Source organism: Calonectris borealis, chromosome 23 (genome assembly GCF_964195595.1).
Source record: "Calonectris borealis chromosome 23, bCalBor7.hap1.2, whole genome shotgun sequence".
NCBI lineage: Eukaryota > Metazoa > Chordata > Aves > Procellariiformes > Procellariidae > Calonectris > Calonectris borealis.
This window is the reverse complement of record NC_134334.1, coordinates 8661632-8685459: the sequence shown is the minus strand read 5'-3', so window position 1 is coordinate 8685459 and position 23828 is coordinate 8661632. Positions and strand designations below refer to the sequence as shown.

The following is a 23828-nucleotide window of genomic DNA, read 5'->3' as shown; positions in this document are numbered from 1 at the left end:
TGCATCCACATCAACACCTTTCAACACCCTCATCCCCGGCACTGCCATCTCCTTCCTCAAGGTAAACAAGAAGCTGTGCCACCAGGCTGACTTGCCACGCAATGGTTCCAGTCCTTACCTGAACTCGGGCCTCGGTGAGCTTGGTTCTCTGAGCTAGCTCCTCTCGTGTGTAGATGTCTGGGTAGTGGGTTCTCTCAAAGGCCTTCTCCAGCTCCTCCAGCTGCTCAGCAGTGAAAGTGGTTCGACTGCGGCGTTGCTTGCGCTTCAAAGGCAGGTCTGGTTCGGATTCGACATCAGAGCCTTCGTCCAGCCTGTTACCTGGGGTGGGAAAGAAGTGGGAGATGAGGCTTAAAGCCATAGGGAGAAAGGCTGTTGGAAGAGTTAAGCAGCCCAGCAAAGTCATCTCAGATCTACTGAGATGGTGTCCATCGAAACAAATACTCTGTCCATGTATAATACATCCCCCAGTTTTCTACTATTTCTGTAGTATCCTGGTACTTTTTTCCCCACATTGTAAAAAGCCCACCTGTCAAAATCAGAACTGTTCACAGCAGAAGTATGGTTCAAAGTCCACTATTGAAATTGTTACAGTGAAAGAACTTCCAGTTGTTGATTTATTTCAAGAAAATTTCCATTTTTTATTAGAAATGACTGTGTTTCAGTTGCACATTTTACATTGAAATGATGTAGAAGCTGAAATGAGCGCATAAAACAATTCAGTACATGATGCTTTGACTTGTGCAGCCTAATTTGCTCTTGTGTTTTGTCAAGTGTCAGTGTTTGAGATTTCAATTTTTTTAAACCACTTCAGGAAGAAAAAAAAAAGAAATACTAGGAATTTTTACAGCTGGGAAAAACCTTTCCAACTCCGCTTCACCTCTGTGTTGGGCTGCCCACAAGATACAGTTGTTCTCTTAACTTCCCAAATTTCAGCAGGAGTTTTGCACAAGGCCAGACTCCTACAGCATTAAGATGCCATGAAAGTCCTTTACCAGTGTCTAATTGGTCACTTACTTCCTCCACCTTCACTTGCCCTGGACCTCTGCCTTTCCCTTCTCCCTGCCTCGAGCCCTGGACCACATCCTTTGCCTCCTGAGGCCCTTATCAAACGCAAGTAAGTATAGCTGGAATAAGTAAGCCCAGTTTTGATCTTTTTTTTTCTGACTGGAGATAAAGCAGAAGGCACTAAATTGATATTCACCAAGCCTAGAGTCAGATCCAGTGGATTTTAGAGGGGATGCACCGAGAACAGCGTTAGCTGTGACTAGTGTTTGCCAGAGGCCTCTCATGGAGCAAAGCTTGGGTTTCAAAGATGTGCGATGTGCAGGTTATCGGTTCCCTGTGGTGCAGATGTTGATGTATGGAGGATCTCAGTCAGGCCAAAACTTTATGTCTGCCTTTGGGACAGTGAAAAATGTGCCACTGGTTCATGGCAGTAGAGAAGGAAGAATATGATATATGAAACCTTTCAGCTAGGCGAGACATCTGGCCTCTGTCACCTTTTCCTTCTCTGTCATGAAAACAGGAGACTCATTAAATGTGCACTCATTTTTTTTCCCTACCAAGCTCGACTGCTACCTTTCAGAATAACTGCACAGACAGACTGAGAGCCAGAATCTGCTTAAACACTGTGCTCACAGATAAATGTTTTTTCTTTTGAGTAAACCTTTGCTAATTTAGGATTGAAGCACGACTTACACATGCTCATCTTGATGACAAAGTTCCCTAAAGTTACTAATAGTGTTTTTCAGTCCTCTCTTTTTGTTTAGCTTCTATACTATCATCATCCAAAAACCTGCCTTTTTCTTTTCAGAGCTGGGAACGGCAGCTGTGACTTCCCCAACAGCTGCTCGAGAGTGGCGGCAGTTTGAGGAGTATGAGGCAAATATCCCATCGGAGCTCACTTGTTTATACTGAGATCACCACAAAATGCCACTGCATTCAGCTTGCTGCAATACAAAAATGCTTTTATGTCTTGGGGCTTCACAGGGAGAATGCAGTGTCAGAACTCAGCTAACTACAGTCGTGCTGGAGTCAGAGAAACTCTGCTGCAGAGGGGTGGGTGGCTTGTTTGGGGGGCAAACACATCACCTTAACAGGTTTTCCCTTCTTCTAGCTCTGGCTTACCAATGCACAGGGTCTTTACACATGTTCATCTTTTTAAATCAAGAACCCTTTATTTCTCACTGAAGTCAGTGAGAAATTCACTTTTGACTTCAGAGGAGCAGCATCTGTCCCACATTTTAAAGACAGTTTCACCATACATAGCAGAAATTTGTTACTAAACTAGCTTTTTGGTTATGTCCATTTTCAGGGAAGATGTGGAGTCTCAAGTGGTGTAAAAGGAACATCTGTACTTGAAAATAACAGCCCTCCACATCTGGGTCCCAGATGATTCAGGGCAGGTAGAAGCACATCTGGACCTTGGAGTACCATGCTGTGCAAAAGCACATCTGGAAACCTATAGCATACAGTAAATTTCTTTAAGTTAATCACTTAAGTCACCAGCTATTATTGGTTTAATTAGTTAGTATCTTTTCTGGAAATACTTGATATGAAAAAAAAAAAAGATGGAGGTGTGTTTTGGTCCAGGATGTGAGAGGGCCAGTGTGAGGAAGGGGAAGGAAAATATACTAAATTAAATGTCATTTAACTCTGCAGCTGAGCATATTTCTTTACAGTAAATACGCAGTTCTGTATAGTTAGTATGCATACTTAGCAGCAACTTTCAGCCTGTGAGCTCTTTAGCACAGCAATTTTCATTTGCAGCATGTTTCACACCTGGTGCAACAAAGCCCCAACCTGCTTGGCAAGTACTACGGTGACAGCAACGTCAAAAATGACTTTTTTAAGTTCTAACTTGATAGCAATGCTGTGATATTTACCTACAGCTCGTCCACTTGCTTTGTCCAACTACTTACATAGTATACAACAAACCCGGGATCCAGTATCTCCGTAAGTGAGAAAAAAAGTCTAGAAAAGACCTGTAACGTGTTTCATCTCCCACACTTTGCTTTGCTCACTTTTTTTGCTACAAAAGCCTGGAAGGGAGAACAACCAAACTTTCTTCAGTAGCTTTATGCTCCTAATTAAGGATTCTTGATTTGGCCACAAAGTTTTGGGATAGGACAACTAATTGTCATGAGTAACAATCTGTCCTACTCACAGCAGCACTGGCAACTGTGCTGGCCATCATGCTGGCTACAGGGTTAAAAGGGTAGAGAGCCAAACCTTGCAATATAAACTGACGTAACACTTTCTATCCACAAGTCTCCAAACAGCTCCCGACTGGCATTATCTCCGTTTTACAACCGTGGCAGGGATGGCGGAAGTCATCCACCTACGGTCACCCTGTGAGTCAGGAGCAAAGCTGGGAAAAGAAGCCACAGCTCCTCGTGCCAAGTCCGAGGCTCCAACAACCCGACTACAAAGATGAAACCAAGAGAGCAAGAAAAATCCCAGGGCATGTCTGGAACCAGCTGGTCTTAGTACAATGCAGCTGCTGCTGTCAGACACAGATTCATTAAATAATATAGAAAGTCTTTCAGCTGAGACAGACTGCAGTACGAGCCCATTATCTAATGCATCCCTATTATCAGGGGACAGTCTCCCCTACCTGCCTAAGATGCAACTCGAGGATCCAACAGGCCTTTTCCATTCCTAAACAGCTGAAACCTGCTGGACAAACCACTGCTGTAATCTCTCAAAATTTTCTGTGCAATGAGAAGTTTTACAAAGCTGCAGGAGTAACTCAAGGAGACTCCCTCGCTGGGCAAGTCCAGGGGGATTCATCCAAAACTTCATTTTTTGCCACACATCCCTGTATGAAAAATGGATGCATGGCACTGTCAGCAGCACAAGCAGGGGGAGAATCCCAGTTTGCAGCCTCCAGCACAACGGGGCTGTTGCCGTAGAAATAATCATTAGCATGCGCTGGTAGCATTTTACACTTACTCAGCACAGACAGCAAGGAACACCCTGTAAATACGAAGGTGGAGAAATATCTAGCAGCAGCTTCTTGTGTGGCTTACCAATCACTAGTTGCGATGAAGGATGGGAAACAGCTAGCTGTCCGATACGCAGCTCCCCTAGGATATCATACCGGCTAAAGACTGACAGAAAAGAACAGAATGGAGAGGTGAACGGAGGGAAAAATCTCACAGGAGGACGAGTCAGAGAAAAGGAAAAACTAAGAGAAAAGTGTGTGTATTACAGGACACACACACTGATTCCACTATATTTTATTTTTTTAAGAGCAATTCCATCTTCATTATTTAGCGTGACTACTCTGTAGCTCAGAAAGAAAAAAACCAAACTGCTCAAATCCCTTTGCTTTGCAATACTGTTAGAAATAAAGAGACATAGGCTTCTTTATGGGAATGAAAGCAAGGTTGCCAGTGTGAAAATTCATAAGCTCTTCCCTCTACTCGGGGGGTGGTATTCAAATGTACAGGCACCTTCTTGGAGGAGAGGTACAACACGGCTCGTGCAAGGGGAGAGACGACCATGTGAAGGGACGTGCCGAAGTTTTGCTTGGGCCAATGTCAAGTCCCACATCTTCAGGGAGGATGAGCTGGGGAAAACTGAGTAAACCAAAATGGTTCTTTCTCCCCATGGAAATGAGTGCAGCCAGAGCATGTATGCAGGTGTGTGCGCAGGATGGCGTAGGAAAGGTGACAAATATAAGCCCAGGCTTGTCCTGGGACCCATTCTAGCATGAGCAAATGTGTAAATTATGGCCCACAAACTCACATTCCTGAATAATGTTGCCAATTCAAGTTGGGGTACAATTAGCAAGAGCTGGGCAGAGCTCTCTGGAGGGGCTTGAAAGGAGTAGAAGTAGACTGGAGCGCAAGGAAAGGAACAAGAAAAACCCTCCGTAATTATGGACTGGATGTGTCCTCCCTCTCCCCATTCCCTTCACTCCTCTATTTCCCTTCCTCCCCCTCCGCCTTTCTCCTCTCCACCTCCATTCACTGCTTCTGGGCACCTCTTAGCCCTGGAGTTAAATTAATCAACAGGATTAGGTGGAATCGGCCACAAGAAGACCCTCCAGGCTCAGGCTGAGCCCTTGATGCTCTACAAGGACTTGCTGCCTTGTCTTGAAGCACCTTGGTGCCGTCTGGAAGGATTGGCAGACAGAACCAGACATGAAAACGCATTCATTAAAGTGGGCATTGGATTTTGTTAAAGGGTAAAGGGGAGCCGAACATTCTCTCCTTCAGTATTTCTCATCTCATTTCCTCTCTCTCTTTCTCTCTTGCTTCCAGCTGCACCATCCTAAAAATTAAATGTGTGTTGGAGGGGAGAGATGAAGAGGGAAGGAGGGAATGGCTTAGCTATAACTGCACCTTTTGTGCTGCAACTGGCTTTAGCAAACTCACCCAGACACCGCTGGAGCAACAGCGACACACCATGAAACCAGATCTGGAGGTGACTGGCTGGGAAGCCACTGCAGCCACAGGGAACTTGGATTTAACAGCATGACAGAAGTAAGAAAAATCTCACTTTGAAGGTACTCGCAAGATCTGAGCACCGCCATGTTACAGCCCCACACCAGGTCCCCCCTTCTTCACAACGCTCTCCATCTACCAAAGCTGTCGTGCTCAGTGGCCCCAACAGCTAGCCCTGCATAAACGTATGCATGCACATTTTTCCAGTCCCATACATACCTGAACTTCAGGTACATAAAATAGCTTCAAGTTATTTTATGCTGGAGGACAATTAAAAAGTCTCTCAATGACTTTAAAAAGGGTAGGCTTCACTTGCCGCGTGATGCTTTTGCTGCCTGACATCATTACCTTAATAAATGGAGCCACATTGCCGTGAGGCAGTGAGGAGGTACCCATCTCACAGGTGAAAATAACTCCTGATTGTGGGTACCTTGTCATGAGGGCCTGAAATAAGATATATTATGGCTGAGATCCTTGCTGTGGACCTCAGCTATAGTACATCTGTGGAGTAGGAAGGGTGGGACTGCACACCTCGCACTTTCTACTCCCCCAAAGGGTACGGGATGAACAAGGATCACCAAGATGCAGCCGTTTATTCACAGAGCGTGTCCCCTGTGCTGGACCCTGCAGTCAACGCCTTCAGAAGCAAGAGCTGAAACTCTCCCTGACTTCTTAGCATCTGCCTTTCCCTCTGGCAGAAAGCAAACAAAACCCATCAAAATGCAAACAAGACTATGAAAAGCCTGAGAGAAGGGCGACACAGTGGCAGCGCTGCAGGCACAGAATTGTATTGCCTTGATTTTTCTATCCAATGTGAAAACCAGAACACCCTTTTCTCTCTCTTCTTGGAAAATGATGAAGTCCTGAGTTCACAATGAGAGAGGTGCATATGTGTGTGCAGAATAACCCCCGCTCACCTCCAAACCTATTCAACAGCAGGTGGGACGCCAAAGGGGGACGGGGTGTTTCAAATTCATCTCTCGCCCTCCTTCCCCTGTCCAAGCACATTGCCAGACACAAAAAACCAATAATCGACACAACACATTCAATAAAGCTTGGGTTTCCCCCTCCCCCCACTTTCCAACCTGTAAACTCCCCATTCTCCAGCATTTGCTCGTGCCTGCGCAGCTGTATTACAGTTTAACACAGTTTACAGGGCTGTAGTGTGGAGCAGCGGCAGAAAACGAATCACATAATAGTTGATATGCGTTTTAATCAAGTAATTTGGCCCAAGCAGAATGATAGTGCCTGTTGGTGGGGTGCCCTTGAATACCAAGCAGACTGGGTAGCAGGCCTAGGAAAATGAAAAAGTCATTTGCAGCTCAGCTGGGGACTGCAGTGTTCAGCAAAGCATTAGTGTGGGGGCCTTAGAAGATAAAGGTTTGGGTATTTTTCTTTTTTTTTTTTTCTTTTTTCTTTTTTTATTCAGGCACAGAACTGGCAGCTGTAACCAAACCACAGACTGAGGTAATGTCCATTATGGGCTTTACAACCTGGAAATAATACTCACAGTGGAGCTGATGCTCTTGAACAGGGAGGCAGAGACAGTGTGTGTGTGTCTGTCTGTCTGTCTGGGGTGAATATAGAAAAGGGTGGAGGGGGTCAAAGAGAGAGGTGTTTCACAGCTGGATAATTCCCTCATCATGTCAAGATCTTTACTGAATGAACGACATCATATGTGGAAGGAGAAGCTGTAGGAAGGAGGGAGAAAAGAAAGCTGGAAGTTTAATGGATGAAAAGGGAACGTATGCAAAAGGTATCCAAGCGTGCGCACCTCCCCGTGCGCGGGTGATGGGACACAGCCAGCCAGCAGGATGACCACGGTGAGAGCCACACAACATGTTCTGGCTTGGAAAAAGGGATCCGATGATTTCTCCAAGTCTGAAGCCCAAAGATTCACCCAGGAGGAGCCCCACATTCATGTGCTGGGCTTGAAGACTCTAGGGTGGTTGCAATGTGTTAAGTTTTACCTGGTTCTGGCTGTTCTACTTCCCTGAGCACTCACCCAAAACTTACTTTCCTCCCAGCTCTGCCAGAATTTGCCTCCTAACTCATGGATTGGATTTGGGATTTTAAGAAAACTCTTATACAGGAGTATCACACCTGGCACCTGGCCATGAAATACATATATGCCTCTAAATAAAAGAATATAAATTTCTCTTTGGTTAGAGTGCCAGTTTGGGATGCACAGAGGTCCAAAATTCACCTCCATTTTCTACGATAAAAATCCCTACATCTCCTTGAACAAGTACCTTAGCCTTCTGAGATAGTTCTAGCAGGTTCATAGGCACAACTACAGGTGGAGCACTACAAGATTTTGGAAAGAAAAAGCTAGAGAGACCCTGTTTTTCTTGGAACAGTCATCCATCACCAAAAGTCTCTTGCCAATGTGAGGACTTGCACTGAGTGAAGACATATCCAACGGCTCTCTCTGCATTCCTCTCTGTATCAATTGCAGCCATTCCAGGTAATTCTGTTCAGGTTGGGAACGTACCTTTGCCTTGAAGCTGGAAGCTAAACTAGATGAAGGCTTTTCCAAGCCCACAGAGAAGAAGGAACTGCATCCCTAACCGGATACTCTTTCATAATCCATGCCACGTATATAGACCAAGCAAACTCCTTTGCTGACGTACACCAGTGCAGTGCCGGTAAAAGCCAAGAAGCTGTACTCATTTATCTCAGTGGAGGGATCTGGCCCCGCAGGCTCCATCTACTCTGCATGTGAAAGTAGTAAGAGACATCAGGGCCCCAGCAAATCCTACCGCAAATCAGGGTCTGGCAGCGTAGGTACCAGCTGCAGTGCCCCCACGCAAAGACACATGGTCACAAAAAACACAACATATTCTGTTCCTTGCGAGTGAACAAAACCAAATCATCCAGAACATTTGGAGGAAGATAGGGAGGGAGGGAGGGCGAAAGACAGCCTACATCTCCAACAGACTTTGTTAATTCCCAGCACTGGCCTGAACATAAACAGATGGAATATCCATCAACTCCAGTCGTCTTTTCTTTTCTTTCAACTTTTTTCTAGTTCTCGCCTCCCTGCCCCCTCCACCCCTAACACTCTTTCTTCTGGCTTTTGTTTGGCCTTTTAAAGAACCCCGAGGTAATGAGGCCTGCCCCAACTCCCCAGCACATCTGTGAAGTCCATAAAAGGCCCCTTTTTCACTTCAATATTCATAGCCGCGTGCTTGTGGCAGGCGCAGGATCCAACGGAGGGCTGCACGAGAGGGACTGCAGGGGCTTGCTGGCTCCTCTATTTGAATTGAAACGATGTAGTTAGAGAGGCATCAATAGTGCTCCCAAAATCGGGAAGCAAAGGGAGACCAGCTGGGATACAGGGGGAATAAAGAGGCAGGGAGAAGAAAAGGTCTGCTCACTTTCTCTGGAGTTTTCCCTTTTTTGCTTTCTTTCCTTTTCAGCTTCATCTCTCCAGTTGCTTTAAAAGAATTTCTCGCAGACCTAGGGAAGTTGATGGAGCAGCGCAAACACACCCCACTCAAGGGTGTGAGCTGCACAGGAGAACTGGGCATAGGTACCCAGGATGCTGGAAGCCTGCTAGCATTAAGGATGGGAGATATGATCCTTTGATAACCACCTTAACTTACAAGTCAAGGAAGCAGGCAAACCCAAGACAGATTACCTGGCCTGCAGTGTACAAAGCCAGGACCTTTATCTAGGCAAGAAGGACTAGTGTGTATATGGTACCTGGGGTTGAAAAAACAGTAGGTGACTGACCAAAGGGTAAAATCAAATGTACATGTTTAGCTTGGTACTCTGTGTTTTGTTTCAGCACTGTTCCTGGCAGAAGGACTTAGCGCTTGCCTGGGGCAGTGGTATGGCTTGGCCCCAACTCAGCATGCAGCCTCTCTCCCTGGTGCTCAGCTGGAGTCCCTGACTCTCACCCGCCGAGTTCATGCCATGCCTCAAGCGGGTTGAAGCCCCAGCTGGGGGCCAAGGAGATGCAAGGAAACCCCAGTGATGCCCAGCTTGCTGTAATCCCACTCTGTGCTCCAACCGAGGCCGCTTTCCCCCAGCAGCAAGCGTACATAACATCACAGCCACTATAGTAAGGGGGTGAACCTCCAGGAGCCCGTTACACCAGTTTGCCTCCTTATTCTGAGCATAATACAATATCTAACCACTCCCCACGTGTGTTACAACCACCCTCCAAGGGTGCCTGGAGGTACAAATACCGTAATAGAAAAGATACTGTACTATTCAAACACCTTTGTGAAAATAACACTCAGATCCACAGGAGAGAGACTCAGAACTGACCCCAGCCAGATGACAGGCACCTCCGGGCAATTTTGCCCTTATACCTCGGTTCTCATCTTGAGAAACTTGTGTTCTTCTATGCCAACCCCAATCCCCCGTCCTTAACCTATTCCAGCACTTTTTACTTAGCAATTTTCTCCAAGCAGACTGAGCAGAAGCACCATAGGGTGATACCTAAGCAAAAGTTACCTTTCTCCAGCTCTGGGCTGGAATCCACTTGGTGTAATGTGTTCATCAGCATGTCACGTATGCACAGACATGCCATCTCAGATGTCTAGCATCCTAGCGAGGCGCACAAATCCAGGTTTCACAGTTTCTCGTCTGTGACAACCTCTGCTCCCCCTGGCTTTGTCCCAGCACAGCTCTGCTCATGCACTTGAAGTACTGCCACCCCTTCTGTCCCAGTTCTGGGCCCCACGCGCTCTGCCAGCACATCTCAATCTTGGCCGATAGCTGCCTTGCTATTCTTACCCTGGGGTCCCTGCGCAGTTCTATCATTGCTCCTCCATCCCAATTTGCAACACCCTCTTTTATTTTCATCCTAAACCCCTACATAGCTCTGCCAATGGCCCTTAATCTTGTCCTGTAGTTCCTCTGCTGTTCCAGCCCTGGGCCTCCCTGGCTGGATACATCAAGTTAAAAACCTTTCACTATAAGACTCTTTCAGGAAAGATAAACAAATTTAACCTCATAAACCTTTCCCAATCCTGAAAAACCAGCCCGTGAGAATGAGGCACCAGAGACCACTTAACCACACATGAGAAACACATTCCTCCCGCTGTTTGCAAGCCCTGCTTCATTTATCTGAATGTCAGACCAACCGCCTGAAGCCAAGAGGTGTGTGAGAGCGGGCATGAGCAACCACTTCGCTTCCTTTACTTTGTCCTCTACCGTGTCTGTGAAAACAGAGGGATGCAGCAAAAGTCATTAAGGCAGTTGTCCCTGGAGAACATTTGATTCTTTTTCCCCCTCTTCTGCTTCCTTCCCTTTCCTGTGTCCTTATGCTTTTTTATTTTTATATATACACACAATATATATACACACATCCTCTCTTGCTTCACTGCTACTTCCACTTGCTTTCCTGCTCTCCCTCCTGCACTTCTGCCAGCTCCTCCGTCTTTCTCTCCGTATTTACACCTACTTTTCTCCCAACACACACAAGCACTCACAACTTCACATTAATTTCAGCCCATGGAGAAAACACCAAAGTACGTGACTGTAAAGAGCTCTGGGAGAAAAGGACCCACAAGCAGGACGTGCCCCTCGTCAAGCTGGCCAACAGCAACTCCGGCTGCCGCTGAAAATGTGTTGAGAAGCTGGACTGTGACATTCGCCTGCAATTGAACCCCTCTGCTTGTCTCTGTTGCTCTCTGCTAGCCGAGCCGGGAGAAGAAAGAGAAGAAAGAAAAGTGTAGGGAGGAGAGAATGCAAGTGACAGAAAGAAGGATTGAATGAAGGAGTGAAAAGAAAGAAAGATATCCCTGCGCCGCTTGGTCCTTTATCAGCCCTGTCATCTGGTGCAGGGCCCTGTTTGCATTGTCTCACCTTGGACAAAACAAAAAGGCGTTTTTGTGCAGATTCCTTTAGAGCTGCCAGAGCCCGCACCTTAGGGGGTCGCTAAAGGCTGAATGTGCAGCTGACAGCCCTGTGCAGCCCGATGTGATATCAATAAACTCCGACACGTCAACTCTTCAGCACAGCTCATGTGGAAGGTACGGCTTGAATATTAAAACCTCCAGCGGCCGGGAAATAAGCTTGGGGTGGAGAGGGGGGAGGAGGTGGCTCAGAGCAAGACGAGGTCGACGAGCGAGGGGGCTGCACTAGCACAAGCTAGGGGCAAGGCAGTCAAAAAAGAGACACCATTACAGATCTGCTACCTGCTGTCTCAGCAACTGTTCAGTGTCTTTTTGCTTTTATTCTTGACCACCAGCGAGGACAAGAGGCATACAGGCTTATATGACAGCTTCTACTACAGGTCCTGGGACAGGGATTCTCCTCTAGAACCAAACTGGACAGGACCCCAATAGCCAAACCAGAACCTGTCCTCACCTGCTTGATATTACATCCTGCCTCCTGCTTGGCAGACATTTGCTTTTGGGCAGGCGTAGCGTATGCACAAGTGAGCAAATATACTACATCTTCACAAACGGGTGTTTATTATACGATGGTGCTCAAAGGCATCCATCAGTGACAGATGTACTGCCAGCAAAACTTCCAGTCCAGAGTGACAAGCCTAACAGAAGTGCCTGTGTTGCAGATGGGACACTGAAGCCCAGTAGCAATTTTTTTGCCACTTCTGACGCTATAACAAGATGCTTTCCCAGAAGAGTAGGCACAGCATCGTGATACAAGTACTGGTGCTCTTTCGAGCCTGTTAGCACTGGCTACAAAATGTTTTCCTCTGCTGACACTTTCCATCACTAGGTTCCAGAGTGAACATGCCCAGCTGAAATAAAAGAGGCCACTTACTCCATGAGAACTGAACTGTGTTAAGCTAGGCCCAGCTAGGCCCTCTGAAGATTACATAATGTCCACAGCCTCCATTTCCACTCAGATCACAGCTCTGAAGTTTTATTTTTGCGGTAAAGGTTAGAACATATTTTGCCCAAATTAAATACCTGGAGTCTCAGATGCCAATTCCTCTAAAGGGGTGGGGGGGAGGCCAATCCCACCACCACAGCAGAGCTGTGTTGAACACATCCTTTAGTCCTGATGAAGGCAGGACACAACTGTCACATGAGGCCACGATCAAGACAGAAGTAAGTTTCAAAGCCTCCAGCCCTATAGAGGAGTTTTTTCAGGAGGTAAATAGCTATATATGCATAATATTCTGTGGGTTTTATCTGCCAAGTATTTCTCAGGATACATGACTTCATTCTTTAGGTATTTTAAAATGTAACAAGGCATCTTTTCAGGAGCTTGCGATGATCTCTTTTCCTCTTGGATTGTGATCCTATGAGGCAACTGTGCCCTGACAGACACACAGCATAAGCTGAAACCTTTCACAACTACTTCTTGCTTAGGAATTCAAGATGAGGAGCAAAGTCAAAAACATTTCCCACCATCATTAAACCAGAAGGATGTGTGCAGCAGAGCTCTGCTCTTACCAGATGGAGAGACTGAATATGTGCAGAATAATGTTTTAGCCTGTCAGTCACAGATGGGAACGGGTATTTCTGCCACTAGATCTATTTTGGTTAGAACTGTGCAGATCTTGAGTTTCCCAGTTTGACAGTCAAATCCCCCCCATGCAGAGAGGTGAGAGTGTTTCAGGAGAGCCTTAAATAATTTCTGTTTGACTGGGGTGTTTGTTTTTTTTAAATAAAGAATCAAAAGATTTTAATCTAAGGTAGTAGAAACATTTCAGCTGACCTGAAATGAAAGACCTTGCTTTGTTTTCAAGTTATTTGATCAGAACTTTTCCCGTTAAGAAATAGCTTCATTTCAACATGAAGTTGTGATTTGAGAAGTCACTGAAAAGCCCTGGGATTTTTTGATTCCCCTCCCACATGCGGCCAGTGGCTCTGGGATCTTTGCAGAGGCCTCTGGTCTTGCTTTAGTTCAGTTCTGAACCATGTGCCCTTTGCCAGTCACAGAAATCAAGGGAGCCAAGGGTTGGTACTGTGTTGTTTAGAGACGTGATGTCTCTAACATCAAACTGTTGGTTCCCCCATGACTACTACTGTGCAAAAGGGAGAGGATTTGTGTGCCTGGCTCTCTGGGACCTGCACAGACACATGCAGTCTTCTGTGGCATGAGCTAATTTCTGGCAGTCAGGCCAGCAAGGTGGCAGGCGTGTGAAATACATCTCATGAGCTACATGTAGGACTACCACTAGCAGCTAACAAAAACAGATTCTGAGCAAAATCAACAAATAAAATAGATACTAATGACTCTCACTCGAAAAAAAGTCAGAAACCCAAAGAAACCTACTTGAAAACCAAGCAGCGAAGTGTTACAAGAAGAAAATTCTCACCCTCAGCTTGAATGGACAGAGCAAGTGCACAAATTGTCACAGGAAAAATATTTTTCCAGCTACTGATGAGCCCACATGAGAATCACTCACCCTTCAAGGGGCCCGGTAATATGTAAGTTAGTTCCACGCCATGTACAGTTTGAAAGCTGAGCACTGACCATGCAAAAGCCTAACCCCTTTCATCCACCCCTTCTTCCCAACCAAATTTTACAGACCAGAGAAAATCAGCTGGAATGTTTAATGAACCTTTTGATATTCATACTTCTTCAGCTGGTAAATAATTTCATTCTGCACGCTGAGGACATTCAGGGTGCAAGCATGGAGATTTTCCTCTTGGGATAGGGTAAGTTGGCTTAGCTAAATTAAGAAATTGCCTCCCCCTGAAATTTGAAACACTTCAAAAATGCAGTTGTCTGAATTGTCCAGATTCTCTGTGTTTCAGAGTGTGAAACAGTATTAACTGTTATTTGTATTTCTGTAGTTCCTACAGCCCATAAGTAGGGTTAGGCGGGGGGGTTGCATTGTACCAAAGCAAACATGGACAAACGATGGCAGGAGGACAAGACGAGGGAACTAGATGGTGGAAATTCATTTCTACACTGAGTCAATACTGGAAATAATATTTGGATGTCCTGGCTCCCAGGTGGCTGCTGGGCCCACTGGCTGATCCTTTTTAGATTATAATGCCAAAAAAAAATATTCATTACTTGGTCTGATTCCTTGCACCTTGCCAGATGTGCTGCATAACTCCTGTATCAAGTCCCAAACTCTTGGTTAGGTGAAAACACACCTTTTTGCAAGACATCACTTTGCTGAATATCACCTGCAGCTCTAACACATTATTCAAGTAATTGATTAGCCTGCCCTTCTTACTTCAACACTTTTCTCCATGCCTAAAGATTCCCATTTCATGCTTCAAAAATCCCAGAGAGAAGCAGCTCCTAGGTTGCATGAGTTTGCTGGACAACCCCAGAGCAGCAGTAACAAGGCAAACCCCTCTACTAACCAGCAAGCAGAGCATTCAGATGCCCTCTAGAAAATCTAACAGGTCAGCAAAGGCTTGAAATCGAAGGTGCCCTTTGAAACCTAGAGTGTTTATTTGTTTTAATGGATGTTTTCTAAACAGCAGAACAGACAAGCCAAGGTAAGAACAACTTTCTCCACAATGCAAAATAAACTACGCAGGAGGACAGTCAGAAGAGTAAGCAACAGACCTAGACTTGAAGCCTCAGCACAACACAAGCCGAAGAGCTGGACCATACTCCCCGGATATTAATTTTAACCCTGGGCGTGCTGTGGTTTTGGTGGGGAGAAACCCCACCGGGATATTCAAGCATTGGGCTCCAATTGGCAGCAGCGGGAGCTGAGCCCTGCTTTGGGAATGGCAGGGCTGCCCCGGGTCACGTAGCCACCGTTCCACTCCCCACTGCGAGGGGCCCCAGCGCTGGATATTTGCAACCGGCTTTAGCGTCACAGTGGGAGCTGGAGAGGACTTACCAGCCCTTTGTGATGGATACGCTTTTCGGTCCAATGCTGCCAGCGCTATCGCTATTAGAAATGCCACCAGAATACAGGATAGATTTTCCACTCCCTTCTCATCCATTATCTTATCTGTCTGTATTGTCCTCTGTTTGGTATTGGTCTCAGGGACAGCTGACACACATAGACACGACTCAAGAAGTTCCAGCAAGCCTTGAACCACATTGCGCGGGCCACGACTGGGTCTTTTAAAGACACGCTTTGCACACTGTGTCTCTGCGATCTGTGCGAGATGCTGATATTTCTGGGAAAAACTTTTAAACTGCGGCGCATGCCCCTCACCTACTTCGTATTAGGTGGAGGCACCCATCTCAAACCAGCGGAGACTGAGTACTCCCTTTGTACCTATGAACAATCCTCCCCTCACATTGATTATTAAAGATTTTGCCTCACGCTGCTGACTCCATGGGAGCTTTGTCGCGGTAGGTGCTGTACACAGCCGTGAAAGCACGTGGTACCTGCTCCACAAGCAAATACCAGCAAAATCTGGTGTATATACATTTCAACAGCTGGGTCAAAAATGTTTGCACTCAGTTTTAGTTAAGTTCAAAACAACCATCCGTAGCCAGTCTTAGAAAACCTGTAGGAACAGCACAGATTTTTCTTTATTAAAAGTGCAATCAAATATTATTTTCCTGCAGAATTTCACTTGGAACAATTTCATTCCCAGAGGACAGAAGAGTTTCTCTTCCAAAAACTGAAGTTTCCATCAAAAACATGTACAAACTTAGAGGCGCATAGTTTTAATATAGAAAGTAGCAGTATTTATAAAAATAAGAATTTTTAGGCACAGAAATAATGATATTTAGATTTAAAATATTTTCTTAGTCCATAGCAATGCTACACTAAAATAATTCCTTATAATTTATCAGTTTTCACAAAACCTAACTTACTTTCTTTAAATTTTAATCCATTCTAAACACTCAGACTTCAAAGTTTTTGTTGATGCTACTCAAGATATTTCCCAAACCTGCACAATGTCACCCTCTGCTGACGCATTCAAATAGAAGTTTTTATAACAAAAGAGATAAATGGTCAATTTAATCTAGTATCCCGCCCCTGACAGCTCCCAATGCTGGATACTTCCCAATGGAGACGTAGGCTACTCTGTAGTTATCTCCTGCACCATTACTTCTGTTGAGTGAAAGGTAATCTTCCCAGCACCTATTAATTTGTGGCTGACTTGTGCAAAAGCCTGGATTGCTTTTGTCTTTAAAAATAGTTATTTGGTACGTAAGATCAAACTGGGGTAGTCCCCAAAAGTTCAGCTGCTATTTGGGACAACTTGAGCCTGAAAACCAGGGCTGGAAAAAGTCTCCCAAGTACCACAGAGAAATCAACATTTGAAAGATATTTACATAAATAAAGAGGGGGAAAAAACCCACAAACACTTCATTACTTGCCAGCAAAATTCTGCTCTGAAAACTGAAGGACTGAGAGGAGTTAGAGGCTATCTAAATAAGGTCATGAATAACTATCTTTTATTAGAAAAGCCTTTATGAGACAAGGCCTGAGTCTCCTTGCCGATCTTCATCCCTCCTCGGCTCACCGTGCAGAGGTGCTCACTTAATTAACAGTTTGTCTTTTGATGCACACAAAAAAGCACAGATTTAGCACTGCTCTCTTAACACTTCCTAAGTCCTGTTCCATAACTTTTAATTTGAGATTGAAACTATACTCAAATGCTTTCACCTGGTAGTTACTGGGTTCAAATGGCCAGGTAAATTTAAATAGAGCAATACGTATGGCTTACTAGCAAAGGTACACACCTAAATAGAGATGGTGAAAAGCATGGTAAAGGCTAACAAACTATATACCAATAATATATGGACCTTCTTATATGCTTACATATTCTGTGCATGATACCTAAAGATCTGGGCAGACATGGAGAACAGAAACAGGATTGAGGTAAGTAACAAAAGGGATAAATATAAATTACAGGTATGTGAATGAAATTGTGCCTCTGAGGGTCTTTGTGACTTCTAAGTGTCATTGACAGAGGCATTTATAGTACTCATCTTGTGTCCTGCTATAGTCTTGAGGTAGTGGGCTCTGTGCTGATGTCTCGAAACAGAAAAGTGGGATTTATCCTAACAAATGTTCTGGAGTTAGGAGTTAGAAAGCCTTGCTCCAAGGTAGCTGTCACTTATCAGGTGTGCACTGAATGTAGGCAGAAACAGAGATACAAGGGACTACATGCCTGGTGGGTTGACAAATGATGGGTGAGTTTGCTTCTTAGCCTAAAAATTGTCGCTAGATGGAGAAGAGAGAAAGTGGGAATGACTGAAGGCAAGAAGTGTAATTTCATCAATTTGCTAGTACCTTAAAATAAAACAGGACAAGGGGAAAGGAAAAAAAAAAAAAAAAAAGAGAAGTCTGGAAGTCCTTGGGGATGAGATCATCTGTCACACAGGCCAGCAGAGCTTTCGTGAAATAAATAAATGGCCTGGATTGTCTTCAAGGGTGACTACAAGTCAGTGACACTGATCCACATGTCCATCTGGATGAAAACTTGTTTGTGGGCAGACCCTTCACTCGGTGAAAAGTGCCTCCTATGGCTCCTTCTGCACATCATTGCTCTCTCCTTTCCCTAAGTCAGAGATAATGAAGTTACAGAGCTCACTAAGAAAGCAAGGAGGTTTTTTTCCTAACCCTTCAGCTTCTTCTGAAACAAACCCAACAACAACTCAGCTGGTCTTCCTCTATTATTTTTGTTGGAGAGACTCTCCCAGCCCCTCCCTCCCTACGGATCTCCTGCTAATAAGAGTCATGTAAGTTTGTTGTACACCTGCCAAATTCTGGCATGGGACCGGGAGCCAGCTCGCATGGTTGTTGTTTTTCCCGGACGAGAGAGCCTGCAAGGGCTGCCAGGAGTGCGGCAGTACCTGAATGCTGGGGCTGGAAAACACGGCAGTAACTGCCCTGCACTCCACCACCGTGGTGGGAGAGGGAGTGGGAATAAAAGGGATGGAGAAAAAGGATGGAAGAGCACATAAATATTAGCACTTAGTGAGGAATGCCCTTGGAGAGTATTAGAAAACAAACCCAGCCCCTGTGATGTGCTTTGGGGAGAGAAGCAGAGGCTGAACCTAATGCAGTATTTACTGTGCACTGCTTTTATGGCAAAGCACAGACATTTGGGCTGTGGCAGTGCCCAGGGCTGTACAGATATATGAGCACAGCAGCACATGAAGGGAAGGAAAGCCCAGAAAGGGCTAAACCGACACACAAGCAAACTCAGACACCTCAGTGAGTGCTGCCTGGAGGCAGACGGCAATTTCAGCACAGACTGCAAGAAGGGCTCTGACCTTGCCAAGGCTGCAGCAGGTCACTGGGTCCCCACAGGCTGCTGGAGTAGCACCATGCTGTGTCTGGCTGGCTGTCCTGACCGCTGGACCACACCACTCTGTGTGGGCTGACCGCAGCGAGGCTGCTCCGATGACTCACAACACCACAGCTGCCCTGACAGAGCAGCCATGGCCGCCCTGACTAACTGCCCACACCAGGGCTGCCCTGACTGGCTACCTGCCCACACTAGGCCTGTCTTGACTGATTAATTGCCCAAATCAGGGCTGACTGACCCTGCCACAGCCGCTCTGCTGGACAGACAGAGCGACCTAAACTAACTAACTAACTAACTAACTAACTAACTAACTAACTAACTAACTAACTAACTAACTAACTCCCAGCCTACCTCAGCCCACAGCTGCACCCCAACTGCCTCTTGTGAGCAGCCCGGGTCCCCTCAGGTGAGGGAGTGTGCTCCCATTGGCTCCCTGCTCTTTAGGCCCGCCCCTGTGGCTAGCCCAGCCAATCAGGGCTGGGCAGGCACCTGGGTGTGCTGGAAGGTGCCAGAAGCAGGAGGTACCTCAGGTGCCTGGCGGTCATTACTGCAGGGACTCGATGGCTGTTCCCTCAGGGGCTCAGTGCCCTTGGCTGCCTGAAGAAGGGCTGAGGGGGTAGAAGAAAATCCATTTTCCCTCAGCTGAAAGCAGGCAGGGCCCTGCCTTAGCTTCTCTCCAGCCTGAAGGCAGAAAGGGGTTGGGAGTGCCTGAGGCATCCATTTGCTGTGAGGGAGCGGAGGGCGGCTGTGTGTGCAGCCCCGCGGCATACCTGACCTGAAGGGGCCACAGCATGTTGATTATACCCACATTATAGCATCGTACCTGTGCTGTTTCACTGAGAGAGAAGCTTGGCTTGTGTGCGTAAATCGTGGCCTCTGGGCTGCTGCTCACATCGCAGTAGGATGGGGGGGCGTGGGCAGCCATAATATGATGGCAGCTTGAGGGGGGCATGCCGGGTAAAAAAACAGGGCGGGAAGAGTTTTTGGGGAAAGGCACTTTAAGGGATTGATCTCTGAGATTTGGGAAATGGTTGACAAGGGGTGAAAGAAATGGGAGAGGAGAGGCTGGGGGGTGCAGGGAGCAGGGATGGGCAGTTATAATTGGGGTAGATTACATAGGTCCTTAGGCAGAAAGAGCAGGATTTTGATGTCTCCGTGAAGAGAGAGAGAGATGCTCGCACAGCGGTGTGAGGAGAAGATGCATTTTAGCGGAAAAACTTTGAATAACCAAGAAGCTGGGGAGGAAGAAACTCAACAGCAAGAAAAAAAAGACTTAGTAGGTCATCTCCTGCACATGTCAGTCAGCACAAGACTGTTCTTGCCAGTAGGAATTTTTCTTCCAAAAGTCGATAGTTCAGTTTAAGTCCCAGCGCTTTCTCTAGTGTCCAAATGCCACAAGAGAGGGAAATCCAGGCAGTCCGACTTCACTAACCGCTAAGTCCTAAAACCTTTTTCTTTTTTTTTACCCTCTGTCCCTATTTCTTTTGATTCAGACAAAACTCCCTCTGAAGTTGAGTGGACCAAATACGAGGGCATTTACTCAAAGCTCAATTCAGATGTCACCGGGGGTAAATCTCCATAATGCCAGCTGGCGCTTGCTTGAATGAGCAGTCATTACTCTCTAAGTCGGCTGCCCAGTAGAACCTGAACCGGGCCCGCCGGAGGTGTAGTGGTAAAGGGGCAAGACTGATATTGAGGAAAATGGGGTTCAGAGCATCATAGACTTTTATTAATTAAAGACATCCTGTTTAGCGTCTGTGTTTGCAAGGGTGGATCGCAGCACATTCCCCAGGGAAAAGCAGTTTGCAGATATTCTGGTAATAAGGCCAGGCAAGCAGCTTTCTCCATAAATTGTACCAACTAAGACAACTCAGTTCGTGTCACAGCATCCCGATCTGGTCTGTTGAGTTGTCTGCAGAGAGCTTTAATCGTAATTTATGGAGGCTAAGTGCCTAATAGTGGACCGGTTTAAAAATCACAGGCTCTGTTGAAATTAGCGGTCCGCTGGTTTAGAATGGTTAAAAATATGTCTCACAGGCTGCTAGAAACTGAGTGAGATGTCCTTGATCTTTTTTTTTTTGCTCTGCAGGCAGGACCTCGTGGTTATTTCTTCCAGCTTAAACAGTATAGGACACATTAAAACAGAACAAAGCAAAAAAGCCCGAACCGAAAACCTCGATGGTAGGAGGGGGGGAAAAGTTAGCGAAAACTCAATGAAGGCAACAGCCGTTTCTTCCCGCCTCAGGTCTGATTCAATCAGGTCTTTCAAAAGAAACTCCTGTCACCACAAACTGCCTTTTCATGCCAGATTCCTCCGGCTCCCCCTCTCTGCCCCATCCCAGCGACTTCCAACAGCACCGATCAATCTCCAAGCGACACCCTGCTCCCCCCCCTCCCAGCTGCCTCCAGCCACCGCCGTTCCCAAGCAAAAGGCAGCTTCACCCAGGAAGGTGGTGGAAAAAATGTGGACAAATTTCTGATTTGCAACACTCTGGGAATGGGTTTATTGCCATTGTTTGAGTGCAAATGTATAAATAAAGCAAAACGAAGATTCCAGGGTGAGTCCGATGAAAAGCAGAAAACAAGAAATTTTATGGCCATAAGTGGCGTGGGCTAATGGTGATTTTTGAGGCACTGGACCATGGTAGTTACTTAGCTAAATGATTGCTGTGAAACCGGGCAAGAGGCTTATTTCTTAATTACTGTTACATATTATGTCAAGCTGACACTTCAAGGCGTGCTCGGGCACTGATAAAGTTAGCCAAAAAAAAAAAACCAACCAAAACACCCTTACCATTCTGAGAGGCTGTTTTTAAAGCGTGTTACTTGGGGGTCACGGCTGGCGCTGGGAAAAGGCAAGGCTGGCCCCCAAAAAGGGGTGCAGCGGGCTCACGCTCTCCTTACCTCTAGATCCATAGGGTAGGGCAGGAGTGGGTAAATCTTTGGGAACCTGGCAGCCTTTCAGCTGGCTGAGCAGGAAAGCTATAGGGGACTGGAAGGAGCCAAGAGGACCAGTGGCACTAGGACAGAGGAAGGGGACAGTCCCTGCTGTCCGGCTGTTTGGAAAGAGCGAGAGCCAGATTTTCCTCTTGGCTGCACGGAGCCAGCCCACTGTTTTCGGAGCCCAGGCGCTATAACCCGGAGCATAATTCAGCCCTGAAGAGGGACACGCAATGGGATAGATCACGGCGTAAGGCGAAGCAGCGTATCCCTGTCTCAGTGCAGCTCCTCTGATTTCTAGTGGCTACAGACCAGACTCGGCCTATGCGCAAAGCTCTCCAGAGTCCTGCCAGGACGCCAACCCCCGCCTTCCCTTGCAGGTCCAGATATTTGAATTCAGTTTCCCTGGGGCCACCTCTTCGCTGCTGTGCCCTAAGAGCAGTCGCTGGCAACCGCTTCTCTTTTGATCGCTTTGCCCCGATGTAACGTCGTGGGTAACGTGGGGCATGAGCAATCAAGCTGCTAATTCCCTACTCCCAGATCTATCCATCTAGCCATCATCAATTATATTATGCATATGCTTTGATCATGTATAGCCCATATGTAAAAATCTCACTTGGAGGTAGCTCAAATTTACAGTTCCTTATATATCCCATAGGCTTACAGTCCCACAGGCTGTAGTTCTGTTACTTTACAAATAGATATATAGAGAGAGAGTTCTCAAGGTACTGTCCTCTCCCTCGCTCTTTGCCCAGTGCACCAGGAGGTGTACAAATCCTAAACAAAAGCATGGTCTCTGTACTAAAATCTTATAACCTGAGCACATAGTTTTTGTCGGTGTATTTTCTTCCCAGTCTGAACCAGTGCGCTCCAGGAGAAGAGAGAGAAATTACACATTTGCAATGCCTTGAAATAATTGGCTCACCACTGGCATGAGTTGGATATAAAAAACCACTAGAGAATATTGAGCTAGGAGAGATGGACAGAGCAGCATCACAGTCCTACGTGATCCCTGGTTTTAATTTGATTTAATCGGCCAAATCAACACTTCTATCTCCACGCGACCCTTCAATTTGTGGCATGCAAAATCCAGATACTAGATTTACAGCTAGGTCAGTTTTACCCTATGTTAGCTGATTATACCCTACATTTAAAAAAAAAAAAAAAACAACAAACGTCACTGTGCAGGAATGCTAATGGCAAAATATATTCACAGGTTATTTAATAACTCAAACTGCATAATTGCATCAAGTAAGCTCATCCCGAGGTGTTTAGCTTATATTTTGTGAGCAGAAAATTCTTCTCCCTGAAAAAAGAATGGAAAATGAAAAGTCCTCGCTGAGATTCCTTCTCAGACTGAGAAATTCCATTCCCTTGGAATTAGTTTCTCTCCTCAAAATTCCTCCGAACAAATGTAATTATTTGTAAATTGCAGGGCTTGCTTCGCAGCTAGCTGGCCACGCTCCCGAAAATGCATTGCTTGCCCATTGATGTTGGAGAACAAGTAAGGCACTCTTTCAAAACTTTGGGAAAAGGAAAAAGAAAAAAAAAAGGAATACAAAAAGTCAGGCTTCTTTTTTTCTTTTCCTTTCAGCTCTTTGGAATAATTTGCCTTCAAGAGCCCTGGATTTGCTCCAGTATTTTTGAGGTAGGAAACATGCAGAGGTTTAATTCTTTATTGACTCCATCAGGTTCAGGTTACATGTTGGGGTATAAAATTATAAACAAATGGACGGCATTTACATTTCTGAAGTGTTTCCAGTCCCCTCACTCTCTCGCCCCTCTGAAAGGTACATCATAAGCATTGCCGCCTGGGTAAAGGGAGCCAGGTGGCTTCACCGATAAACAAGACATCCTTTCTACCCTCTTCCTAGCAGTGGGCTGCTCTCTCCCTCGGGTCCCTGGCTCAAGTCCAAACTGAAATCCTACGTGCACTGAGTAGGTCAGTCTCAGCTGAGCCCCGAGGAAATCAGACTTATGTCCCAAACCCAGAGGTCTGAGCAATTATAATGTAACATGGAGAATAAGCTGTAAGTTGCCTGGTTTTGTGAGCAGGTCATCCCTAATTGGGATCAAAGAGAAGGAATCAAAGAAATGGGACAGGAATATGCCCAGTAATTTTTACTGCAGCTCCCTTAGCTAGTACCACTGCATTTTCTGGGGGAACATTGATTCAGATCAGCTTGGCGAACGGCCGCAGAGGTGTTTTTTGCCTCCATTGAAAAGAGTTGCCATCACTCGCTCTGTTGTCATATTTGTGACTGCGAAGTGAGGAAATGGAAATTGTAAAGCCACACAA

The 23828-nt window shown here is 46.0% G+C and overlaps 1 protein-coding gene across 3 annotated transcripts in view; it reads right to left on the bottom strand.

The window, feature by feature from the left end:
* PAX7 (paired box 7) overlaps positions 1-23828 on the bottom strand; it is a 101090-nt gene that overhangs the window by 50996 nt on the left and 26266 nt on the right. For all 3 annotated transcript variants that reach the window (XM_075172581.1, XM_075172580.1, XM_075172582.1), the window contains exon 5: positions 119-318. In XM_075172581.1, the coding sequence (XP_075028682.1) occupies positions 119-318 (200 nt within the window). The remainder of the gene's footprint in view (positions 1-118; positions 319-23828) is intronic.